This window comes from Xiphophorus maculatus, chromosome 9 (assembly GCF_002775205.1).
Source record: "Xiphophorus maculatus strain JP 163 A chromosome 9, X_maculatus-5.0-male, whole genome shotgun sequence".
In the NCBI taxonomy this organism is placed as follows: domain Eukaryota; kingdom Metazoa; phylum Chordata; class Actinopteri; order Cyprinodontiformes; family Poeciliidae; genus Xiphophorus; species Xiphophorus maculatus.
Window position 1 is genome coordinate 24,347,718 of NC_036451.1, and position 12,820 is coordinate 24,360,537.

Sequence of the window (12,820 nt, forward strand, 5' to 3'; positions counted from 1 at the left end):
GCAACAGTCATGGTCGGCCTGCCGCTCGGCAAAGGGAGGCCTTTATGCTTGGTCACAAAGCACACCAAATTCAATTATTCTGGAAAGGGTGAGCTGTGTTTCCAGCACTGAAAGGTTATTCACATTCACTGAACCCCGCTGTTATTTTGCTTCCCCCAGTGTTTTCATTATGATGGCTCTTTTTTGTCTTTCGCTGCGGAGGCTGTTGTTGCTGAACATCGACTGTCATTTTGCCCTGTGTGTCTGAAGTGAGCCGACAATAAGGGTCAACCCACTTCTTGTTCTGGACCTCTTTCCTCCAGCTGACACCCCTTTGATGTCCCACTTCCTGTCTGCCTACCTCAGATTCCTTTACTACTATAAAGTTGACCATTAATTGCTTGAATTCTGCTCAGCATTCCTCTGTTTGCCCCTTTACCCTTTCATCACCATCATCATCATCAAGAGCAGCTGTGTGTTCTTTCCCTGTGTGTATATTGTGAAGAACACTACCTAAACAGGACATGCCAGAGTCAGTGGACTAACCTCGTGCTCAGGGGGCACCATTGTGTTTTTTCCCTCCCCTGTCCACACATCTGCACAATTCTCATTCAAAAAGGGGGGCGGAGGGGAAGCATGTAGTCGACAGGCTGGGGGGCTGGTATGAAGTTCTCACAGCATGATAAACTGGAGTAAAAATATTACGGGACTTACCCGAAAATTTAAAATCAAACGCGATACAATTTCTTTTCTTAAAGTAGGAAAAGCAACAATTAACACTGCAGCAAGAAAACCACAGTTTTCATTAATAAGATTTCTAAAAATTCCATGTGAAATGGGTTTTTTTATATTGCATTTAAAATAAACACAAGCTGAATTGTATCTTTCAGGTAAATGTGCTCACTGCCCAGAAAAGTATAAGTTTTGTGTTTTTAAATGGCGCTGGAAGCATGACAAGCTGAGATCAGGCTGTCTTCTCCGGCTGCTAGCCTGCAGTCTGCTGCTTTGCAAGCATGTTGCGTGGTACTAAGCCTGTTGCAATAAGCAAACGATCAATTAATCACATGATGAAATAAAATGAGCTCAATTTCCATTCTGATTATCTCGTTTACAGAGACTTGATAATCCAGTTGGTTCCAGATGTTTGCGGCTTTTATTTTGGATATTTAAAATATCTTCCAGCTCCATTGTTAAGAGTTCTTGGAGAGCGCGATATAGTACTTGAAAATGGTCTTATAATATCGCATCTTATCGGAATAATTACTGGGACAATTTATCATCCAGCAAAATTTGGAAATCAGAAATATGTCATCACAATATTAATGTTGCTAAAGACCGTAAAGTAATAATTGTTGGATTCCTGATGTTTTGTGTTGCAGTTTGCATGGCAGACTAATATCCAGCCTGTTGCATGGAGTCTTAACTGTATTTTATGCAAATCCCTGACAATGAACAAAAGTTGTAAAGATAACAGAGTGTTGGAGGCACAGCAAGAGAGCAGTGAGGAAAATGTGTGTCTATTGTAAGTAATTTTGCCATCTCAATATTTTGACATTATGAATACGGAAGAATTCACACAACGTGTGTGTGTGTGTGTGTGTGTGTGATGGTCCATCGGGGGGAAAAAATCAATTTTTTCCAAAATGGCAGCCTTGACCTCAAAGGAAGGTTTATCAATCTCTTTCCATTTGTTGGTGCTAAGCTAATGTTAGCAGGGTGGACTTGCAGTCATACCATATGTGACAGGATTTCTCCGCAGGCCACTGAACTTTTGTCAGTAAAAGCAAGAATTGGGGGAAAAAAAAGTTACAATATATGGATTGCATGACTGAGAGTATCATAATTCATTATTCTGCTGGTATTTGAGAATCGTCTTTGTTCACTAGGGTCAAACCCTTCATCCCTGACAGCCGAGCTTCTTTACTTCGGTCGCGGTTGAGTCAGTGCTGCCTGGTCCGCTCCCGTCCATGTGTCCCGACGCCGTCTAAATGTGCACAGTGACGGGACATCTCGGTCTACTTATAGAGACCTATTTCTATAAGATTCAACATTTAATGGGAGAAGCGCATGTGTCAGCTGCTTGCTCTGAAATGCAGCGCCAGAGAGGCTGGACATAAATGACATTCCTCCCAAAGTTGTTTTCCACGTTTCTTTTTTAACTCTGGCAGGAATTTCCAGGCCGGCGACGCTTGTGGCCCTTTTGTTTCCGATTGTCTGTGTCACGCAGTGGGAATTAAAGCAGGTGACATTCAGGGTAGAAAGAAAAAATGCGCAGAATTAGATGGGATCGTGTCGTCTGGGACGTCCGTTGTAGCATTTGCTGTTGTTCCCAGTCACAATTATGCAGAGGTTAAGCCCACTTATTTCCTTAGCTCTTATTTGTTGAGTTTGGCAGCTTGTTTAGGGCGACGATAGGACAACGAAAAGGTTGTGATGGTTGGATGAGTTTATGATTTTGACTTCAGGAATGCAGCGTAGTGGGCGCTCTGCTGTGGCTGACATGAATTACAACAATATTTGTAGCATCTATGTCATGAAGATACACAGATTTAAACCCCACTGTCATATTGAGCTTTAAGACAACTTTATATTAAAGCGTTTTGAGGAGTAATACCATTCAGGCTTGGAAATGGAGAAGTTCCTGTTGGCAGCGTCGACTCATTTCATTGATAAGTTTTTGTAAAATCATGGTGATTTATCTCTATTGATTTAAAAAAAGAACAAATTAATATGCCCATTCAAATATAAATATACAAATATACCATCATACAAACAAGGGAGGGGGAATGTGAAACAAATCAAATTACAATTTTCAGCGATGCAGCACCATCTTGTTGTGTTTGAATAATTGCAGCTTTACAAGGTACTAAGGCAGGGGTGTCAAACTCATTTTTGTTTTGGACCAAATCAAGATCATGAATGCACTTAAAGGGCCGGTTCTGCCGAATGTATTGATAGAAAACTCTTAAAATATCAGTAAATTCTTCAAATTAAATGTTGTTTAACGTCTTTTCAGTCCGTCCAGGATTTTGATTCTTTTTGTGTGTGGGGGGTTTTTTTGTGATAAAAGTCAGAGCTGGAATTATTTACAATATTTGCGCTTACTTTTGACAGTAAATGTGACTTTTTATTACTCGCTGCATAGATCAAGGACTGTAATCTGACATCCATTAAGGCTGAGGCAGCTGTTTAGGACAAGTAAGAGTTTTTGACACATTTTGAGAAAAATCTGCAATAAACTCCAAATTGTTAGCACAAAAAAGTGCAGGGATTTCTGGATTTTGTGTGAATTTCTACAGTAATTCTCAAGAAACTGGAGGGACTGATTGATATAATTTGGCAATAAACAGATAAAAACTGCATTGATTTGAGTGAAAACATAATATTTAAGCACACTTAGTGTTTAGTCTACAATCTAGAGGGCCACATAAAAAGCTATGGCGGGCCAGATTTGGCCCACGGGCCTTGAGTTTGACACATATGGACTAAGGGTTCATTCACACCAGCCCTGTTTAGTCCGCTTTTGTCCAACTCTAGTTTTTCCCCAGATAGTCTGGTTCTTTTCAGGAAGTTTGAATGCTCAATCAAACTCTGATGTGGACCAACAAAGCTAATTCTGGTTCCCCAAAAAACTGAGGTCTGGGTTCAACTGCAGATGCAAGCAGGTCAGAGAGCACTCTGAAAGCAGGAAGTGGATTATAGCACAGGGTATTCTGGGTAAATACAACCAAAACAAACTTGAGAGTCTAGCGCTAGCGGGAGGAATCGCTTGTGATCTTTTACCAAAGACAAAAGAAAAATCCTCCAACCGCCAAAATCTGATGCTACTCCATTTTGTGAAGAAGATGATTACGGTCATGTCGTTGATGGAGGTTTTTCTGAGGAAAAACTGTGAAAAATGTAAATGCATGATTTATCTAGAAAAAATGTAGAGTAGATGACCACAAAACTGATGGATCCCTTAAATTTAAACGCGTTCAGTTTATCATAAATTGCCTCACATCTGTGCGCTACCAGTAAGGGAACTATTTACAACAACGGGGAACCTAGTTGACTGACATTTTACATCTTTGATTTGCCTTGATACCAGTAGCCTACAGATCCAAAGTAACGGAAACATTTTATTTGGATTCTGTGATGAAATTCTAATAGTTATTCTTTCTTTTGGGAGATCTGCTGTTCACTTTGTGGAGACTTGCTGTTGCTGCCCAGGTGCAACGACTAGCTGTTGGAGACGACCCAACTTCACCGGCCGTTCAAGACTCCAGTTTCACATGCCTTTCCCATGCAGCAGCGCGTCGCCAGGCAGTGGGGAGGGAGCTGTGGAGATAGAAATATCCTCTGGGATGACCCAAAATGGCTCAGATTATTCTAGAATTAGCAAATGCCTCCGACAACCAAATATGTTTATCTGAGACACTGCGAGGCATGAGGGGACCCCGGAGCATCTCGTCCCTCCACAGCTGAACATGCTTGTCGTTTTCATGTTCTGCTTTTCCTCCGTCTTTAGATGGCTGCCTCACTTTCTGTCTTCTGTGACCAAAGAGATAATGATCAGCGTGAAAAGCATTGAAAATAAAAACATCCGTACCTACTTTCAATGAAAGTTAGAAACGGCGCAAAAAAGCCTTTTCTTTAAATAGTGTGTGAATTTGGAAGGCAACTATATTTATCTGTAATTTCAATGCAATCAACATTTTAGTGATTATTCGCTTGTGGCTTCAAATGTGTGGGTCAGTTATCGATACCAAGGTCTACAGAATCCTCCACAATTGACGTGAATCTCCAAAAATGCTGTTCCCACAGTTTACGAGTGAGCATAAAGTTATTCGGCTTCGCCTTTTCCTGTGCACTGCTACCCAGCTGGCTGAAAAAGCATGTCCTAACTTGTTGTAGGACTGGGTGATATGGTTGGAAAAACATTTCACGATGTATCATGTCAGTCTATCGATAACTATTGATTAGTTTTGTTTAAAAATATTCAAAAGGCTGCTTGGTGACTTTACTTTTCCTCACATTTTCAAATCCTTTTTAAGTCATTCACCAAAATATTAATTTTACACTTTACCAGCAGTAGGAATAATGGTTGCTTTTTAGTTTTAAATATTTGTATAAATGAGGTGAAAACACTGTATTTAATTTTATTTTTTTTTTTACTAATCTAATATAGTATATATATTGGTGTTTGATCGACTCCTGTTTGAAAGTTTCTGAGGTGTGATGAGAGGGGGAGTTGATTGATTTAGGAGTTAGATGTAGTTTGTTGTTGATGCATCGAACAGGCCAGTTACTACATTGTCCTTCATAAATAGCAGGACTGTAGTTTGTAAATGATTGGCTGCTTTCCAGCAGAAAATTGTATGCTGCATGCATACAATGGATGTCACCAAATGGACTAACCAGGTCAAAGACAGTAATCTGAGCTCTGATAACTTCTATCTGATTTTCAGTGTCAAGGAATTTTTATTTTTTACAAATTTAAAGTGTCCTCTACACCGCTGGTAGCAATGAATAAATCAGAAATGATTGAATAAAAATGGCAGATTTGAAAAGTTAGTAAACTCGAAGTCCATGGCCTTGTTCAGCAGTACCACAGCTGATATCGTGATTTAATGGGTCACAAACCGTATTAGGAAGTGGAGAAGAACTGAACAGATTTAAAAATATGACTCAAACAGAATACAAAGATATCTACGCAGCACTGCAAGACACTAAATTCAACTTTTCCGCACTCCTGGAGACTCTGAGTACGTAACAAAATGTATTTAAGAGCTAAAAAAAAAAAAGCCAAAACATAAAGACGATAAGCAAAGAGAGTGGAGTGTAGCCAGTCTTTCTTCTATCTCATGTCTGCCTAGTTTGCTGCCACAGCATTTCTAGCTGTAGATCCGGAGGCTAATGATAATTAGACATGTTGTCATTTATACCAAATATTTCTACCTAAAAAAAAAAAAACAACCAAAAAACAAGAAGATTATGAACAAAAAGCCTAAAGGAATTTTAGGAAATAAAAAGTTGGTAATCATCCTCTGGAAACCACTCAGGGCCATTAATGCTGCGCTGCATTACATCTTAAACTGCTTTAAAGGCCGTCTTTAAATATGGACCATGAAGATGTGGGATGTTTCTATAAGCATCGGTCACCTAATGACTCACACAGCCAGCAGGGCAAGAATCTTCCTTAATACTACTCTTCTAACACTCACTGCTGTGCTAATCCTGCAGCTGCCTTTTATAATGACGGCGTATAAATATAGTTATTATGAAAAGCCTTTTATAACCCTAAAAGCCAAAGGCAAGTTAATTTGGTGTTGGCCGTTTCACACTGTCAGCACTCCCAGGTTTAGTCCGGGTCACCGTGCCAGCCTGACAGGAGAATGACTCAAGGATTTCTCTCCCAGACGCAGACTGAGGTTAATCTCTAAAAATATTTTCGTAAACATTTCATATGAATCGGCTGACACTCGCTCTTTAAATGGGTGTCATCATCACACCCCTCCCGTCCCGCTCCGCTCCGTCCTGCTGTGCGCCCGTCTCTTTAAGAGACCGCTCGGCAGTGGTTAGAGACTCTCTCCCAAGACATGAGTTGGAACACAAACGGTGCCGTCACAAGACTGCGTAACAAGCCAAACATTCAGAGACTCAGCGCTGTGAGCGGAGGACATGTTTTTTTTTTTTTTTTTTTTTTTGTCCCCCCCTCACTTTCTTTGTCTCTGTCGCTGGGTCAGAGGGCAGTTTGGGATTAAACTCCCGCTGACGTCACGTAGCTTCCCACATCCCCATGCATCTTCTGAACTTTCCTCTTTTTCCTTTAAGTCATTTTTTTTTCTGTTTATACTCCAAGAATAGAGCAACTCCTTCATTTGAAACTCCTGTGTTGTATTTTTGTGTTTTTACCTCTGAATATGTGTGTAAAACCTAAAGTATTTCTCACTGTGTCCGATTGCTTCTTGTCCAAGTATTTAAAGAGCAGTTGGTGTCGGGACACTTGTTTGCCTTTCACAAACACTCAGAGCAGCAGCAGCAGCAGGTAAGGAGCGTGGCCTTGTTTGCTTTGTCTCCAAACTCCACTTGTGCAGCTCCTTTTAACCCACTGCCGTCATGCCACTGGTTTTCTGTCATAGGTACATGAAGCATGCATTTTCTTTTTTTGTAATCTTCTGATCATTGTTTAGTGAATCAAATGGGGGTTATTCAAACTTCAGTGAATTATTGTGGAGTAAAATATATTTTTAATGCAAAGTCTTGGAGAAATAATGTAAACATCTTCCTGTCTGAGATTGAAACTCTAGACATGGATTCAGATTTGATTATTTTCTCCAGATTTGTTGTATTCTGACTGAACATAAAGAAACAGAACATTAACAGTCAGGTTTACCAAGGAGGATTTGGGCCACTGGAGGAAAAAAAAAGACTTTATTCTCCGAATTTTGACTTTAATCTTCTGAGATCAAAGGTCAGAATTCTTTTTTTTGTTTGTTTTTCTGTGACCCTGATCTTCTGTCACCCAAAATAAACCATCCAATTATGAAAGATTTTTTTTTTAAATTGATTGGTCAAAATAAGAAATGCTAAATATGTTGGAATAGTGACATGGCACATAGGACTTCTCATGGCCTTGTTATGGGAGACTTTCTTTCTGTCAATCTCCCATAAAGCCAGATTTGTGGAATGCACCAATAATACTCGTCCTTTTGACAAATTCTTCCTCTTGAGCTGCGGTTCCCTGCAGCACCTTCAGAGCCGACCGTGGTTAAAGACGGCCATGTTTCTGTAGGTGTGTCTTTACAATTTCTCATGAAATTTTACTTCATGTTACATCAACTGTAAGTTGTCGATACAGGCCTCCGGTTCAGCGTTTTAAACCTGAACGTGTGCAGATAACGTTTATGTGCAGAACTAAGAGCACGACGCTGCAGTCCGTCGCACTACTTTAAAAAAACTAAACAATACAGAGCACTCCCAGCTGTCACCAGCATCCTCTGTTTGAAAGCGCCAAGGTTTCTCATGCGATTTTTGCAGCAGCGATGAGGCATTCGCTGCAGCTCGTTTTACACTAAACTCAATTCCTCATGCCGGTGTAACCTGAAACGACATCAACCTGAATGTAAACGTTACCGCTGCTTGAGAAGAATCAGGTTCAGTCCAAATGCGGCCGCCTGCGGCATTCGGTCAGACCAAGTGTTGCGAAGCATGTGACACCAGAGGAGTTCATTCAAGGATAACTCCTACACTGGATTGTCTGTTTATCAAGATTGTGATTTAAACACGTTTTACCGTCAAATGTCGGCACAGTCTTATTCAATAATTTTTATTGTGTGTGATCTGTCTGTCATCCTTAGTTGGAAATGTCTTGTCTAAATGTCCCATCACTGAATTATTTTCAGAACCTTTCAGATTTTTGTCTAGTGCTTATTACTTACTGTTGGTTGATCTGTACAGCTGGATCTTTCACAGAACAGCTGTACGCCAAAACTAATGAGTCCATTAAACAGGTGGACTCGATGTAGTAGGTGGATGACTTTTAAAGGCGGTTGGTTGCACTGGATGTTTCTTTTCAGTACATGTCACATTGCAGCTTTTTGTTTGTGAAACATGTAGAAAACTACATTTACCCCTTTTTTTTTCTTCCTCACTTTTCTGAAGACAAAAATGTTTTTATCTTGTCAGAAACATGCTGTACTTTGTGTTGGTCTTTGACTTAAAATGCCCGTGTAAAACATAAAAGCTTGTGGATGCAATGTGACAAAAAAGTTAAAGTGGTTTGAAGCCTTTTACAGGTGTAGAATATGTTTCATGCTATTCCTCAATTGCATAATTTTCTTACCCTGATGTACTGATTTATGAAAGTTTGTATGCCATCGATTATCTAACTTTAATGAGTTTGTTTCATCTGCGTTTGAGGAAATAAATGAAAACGTGACGAGGAAACCCACAGTCGTAACATTCTGGACTGCTGCACTATATCTCTGGAATGTCAAGAACAAACCCAACCTGTTGAATTCCCCAAAAATATGTGAAATGCTAAGGCAGTTCATTGAATTTGAAGCCCTGATTGTTTTTGACAAGCCCAACTCATTCATCGCGGAGTGTGATTCAGCACCGCTCCTTGATACGTTTATTGGAACATCAGACATTTTTATGAGAGTACGCCCTCTTTCGTAATGTCCTTCCTTTTTTTTTTCTTTTTTTTTGGAGAGAGAGAGGGAGAGAGTGGCTGACTAACACGGTGCCTTCTTCTAATTTGAATCAGCAGCATGTGTCTGAGCGCCGACGGCATCGTGCCTGAAAACCATTTTGTTGACAGAGAAAAGAAAGCGGAAGTGAGATCCAGTGCAGTAGGTTTCTGGGAGAGGGAAGCTGAAGCGTGCGTCTCCTGAGGAATGCAGAGCGTCTCGGCTACTCTCGCTTTGCAGTCCCGTCATTGTTTGCATACCTTGCCAGTTACCAGGCCTCACGCTCCGACTACAAGGATCTCTGTGATTGATGGTGATCAGCTACTGGTTTTAATGCCATCATCCAACATGCTCACTGGTGGAAATGTTATGTGTACTGCTAGTTGTTGTAAACTGTGATTAAATAGAAACGTTTCTTTTTGTAGCTAGCATTCTGAACAAGCTTCAAAATGTTTTTATTGAAGAGTTCACGGTTTTTCATGCTTTTTAATGGATAGGAAAAGCTTAAACTGATTTCACCTCGAAGCAATCATTTGTTGTTCAATTTGATTTTAGTTATGTTAAATTTGATAGCATCTGAATGTATCTAAGCTTCTGAGGTGCCTTTCATTTGCTCTCTGAAATAGGAAATCCAGAATGTGAAGAAAATAATCAAATGATTGAAAGTCTGCCACCAATCCTGACCCCATAATCCAATATGACAAGAAAATCTAAAAAAAACAAAAGCACAACAGTTTTATTTTCACTTCTGACCATTTTGAGCTCATTGAATCAATTGTCAGTTATTGTGCTGTTCAAATTACATTTATGATTGTATTTTTGATCTTTAAATGCAGAGAACATTCAGCTTCTGTTTGTAGTAGTGGCTGGCTCATCAATAAGCACAACAATCTCATTAATTACTTCTACCAGCAATTTTATTATACATGCCTTTTCAATGGGCATACTTTACGTTTTGTGTCCCAAAAACGTAAATATGGATTTTTTTCTACTACAATTTCCTATGGTAGAGCCAGTAAAATTGTTGCTGAAACAGGTTCAACCTGTGGTTGAATGTTGACTTTTTTTTTTTTATCTCTTTCATTAACTGACTAAACTCTATTTACATAATAAATGAGGCGAAAAACCCTGCAGGATGCGAACAGGAAAAAATTACATAATTAGTTGGGAAAATACATGTTTTGATACTTCTCTGCTGCTTTGCTCGTCGTTATGCCAGAATCCTTAGTTTTTAAGGGCTCAAATAATGCTTCTCTGTTCACTAAAAATAAAATAAAAAGCAGCTATTGCCATATGTGAAGCAAAGTGCAAGATATTTAATGTCATGGCTAAATGTTCTCTCTTTTGTAACCAATTTATTCCAGGATTACGAAACCGCTAACGTTTGCCGACTGTGTTGGAGATGAGCTGCCTCTGGGGTGGGAGGAGGTTTACGACCAACAAGTGGGAGTTTACTACATCGACCACATCAACAGTGAGTAAATCTCTTTGGTCTCCAGTTCCTATTGTAGTTGTGCAGAGGATGGTGAGAGGAGCTGGAAGCGTCACTGGAGTTCCTCTACCCACGGTACAGGATCTGTTTCAAAAAGGCTGCCGGAAATATGCTTTATTCACCAGCTGTGTTCCCATTACAAATGTGTACAAAACTTTGTCGATATTCAACTCATGTCAACAAAACACAATTTCTGAGTTGCGGTGTTTCCATTAAGTAAATTTGTTCAAACAATAAGTCACTAAAAAACATGCTGTCACCATCCTACCACTTCCTGTCATCTTCGTCATTTCCGCCAGTAGTAATATCCGGTTGTTAATCACATGTGATGCAAAAAAGTGTTTTCATTGTAGTTTTGCGACATGCACAATTTCTATTCACCTCATCCTAGAGCCAAAAACATTTTGCCATTTTATTTTCTAAATTGCCATGTTTCCATTAAGTGAATTTCATTTCATAATTCCAATTTGTGTGTTTATCTGGTCAGTGGAAACTCAGCTACTGTCAGAGAATCCTCATACCAGCTGCATGAACTTTTTCTGGCAAAGCAGAACTTTAGCATACAGAGCTAATGTTTTTCTCTTTTCTATAATCAGTCCTATAAATATTTTTGTTCTAAATGCCCAAGAGACACCGTTTAGGTTTGCCATTTTAGTACACAATTAAATTATTTGATTTGAATGATCAAATTTCACAAGAAAAAAAATTTATTTTGAAGCATTTCTTAACTTTAAAACACAGTAATCCTACCTCGATTATTGCTGATGAATCAAGTTTGTTTCTTTTTGTCAGAAACCACCCAGATTGAGAACCCGCGGACACAATGGCGGCAGGAGCAGGAGCGCATGTTGAAGGAGTACCTGGTGGTGGCCCAGGAGGCCCTCACCGCCAAGAAGGAGATGTACCTGATCAAGCAGCAGCGACTGGAGCTGGCTCAGCAGGAAATGCTGCGATTGGACGAGCTTTCTGGAGACACCCACTCCATCACCAGCAGTAAGGATCGTCAAGGTTATGCAAGACGGGACGGAGGGGAGAGAAAAGAATATATCCCATGTAAACAAACAACGACGTTTATCATTTTTGATTTATCATCACAATAAATTTCAGTCGTCAATTTCGGTAAATAAAAAACCAAAACTGACAGTATTATCTGAAATGTTGTTTTTGCTACTTTCTCCACAGCATCAGTAAATGTCAGTAAATTTGAAAAAGCAGGTACTGTGTGCAGTTCAGTGACATAAATCACACTTCTTTTAGTAAAATGGGGTCCTGAGCAGTAGCCTGTTTCAAATGGGAATGTTTTTCAAGAACTATTTGTGTTCACAGTAGAGGTGGGGGAGAAGGATTTAGAATTTTATTATGATATTTTATGGCACTTTTACAGTCTTTACTGTGACAACAGTAAATACCATAATTTAAAAAAAAGCAAACTATTTTTTACTTGTATCTGGTGATGGTGATTCACTGCTGGGGGAGATCTAAATCTATAGAAATTCTTCCAAAGCACAATTTTTTTTTTTCCTCACTCCACCCTCTTGTTTTAGCACCTCCACCCAGTTCGCCCTCTGACCCCCTCACACAACGCTTTCATGGGGGCTCAGCTCCCAGGAAATATGAGGGCGAAGCCTCAAACCCATAACCACTATCCCTCTCTTTCTCCTTTTGTCTGCAGCTTTTTCCGGCTCGTCTGCAACTTCGAAATACGACCCTGATCAAATCAAAATGGAAATAGCCTGCAAACGAGAGCGGGTGAGTTGCTATCGATGGAGAACAATGGGATGTGGTGAGGGGTGCTTCGGGGGCCCCGGGGTGTGGCCCCTACAGGATACCATGGCTCTGGCCGGGGGCCTCAGGAGGACGACGGTGAGGTCATCATCAAAGAGTTAGGCAAAGGAGAGGCCCAGGACTCGCAGGGCAAGGTTGGATGTTACTCTGAGATCAATGGCACGGGTCGGGGTATTTCCTGGCTCGGGGTCATTTTAAAGCAACGAGTTATGCTGCAAAAAAAATGAGTGGGGGGGAAGGAGTGTCGCTGTGTAAATCCATCTGCTCAAGCAAACTAGAGCCGTGTTAAAACACGTCCAGATGATGACAAAATCCCAGATTTAAAGCTGCATAAGAACTGATTATTATTCCAAAGCCATTCTTCAGCAGGGTGGGGTCAGATGTTCAG

The 12,820-nt window shown here is 40.2% G+C and overlaps 1 protein-coding gene across 5 annotated transcripts in view; it reads left to right on the top strand.

Moving 5' to 3' along the window:
- The window catches only part of wwc3 (WWC family member 3), a 41,331-nt gene that overhangs the window by 4,864 nt on the left and 23,647 nt on the right, over positions 1-12,820 (top strand). For 2 of the 5 annotated variants that reach the window (XM_023339649.1, XM_023339650.1), the window contains exons 2-4: positions 10,520-10,629; positions 11,440-11,700; positions 12,320-12,396. In XM_023339649.1, coding sequence (XP_023195417.1) covers positions 10,520-10,629; positions 11,440-11,700; positions 12,320-12,396 — 448 coding nt within the window. Of the gene's footprint in view, positions 1-9,182; positions 9,469-10,519; positions 10,630-11,439; positions 11,701-12,319; positions 12,397-12,820 lie in introns of those variants that run through there. The other 3 variants (XM_023339651.1, XM_014470775.2, XM_023339652.1) reach the window with 2 other exon arrangements.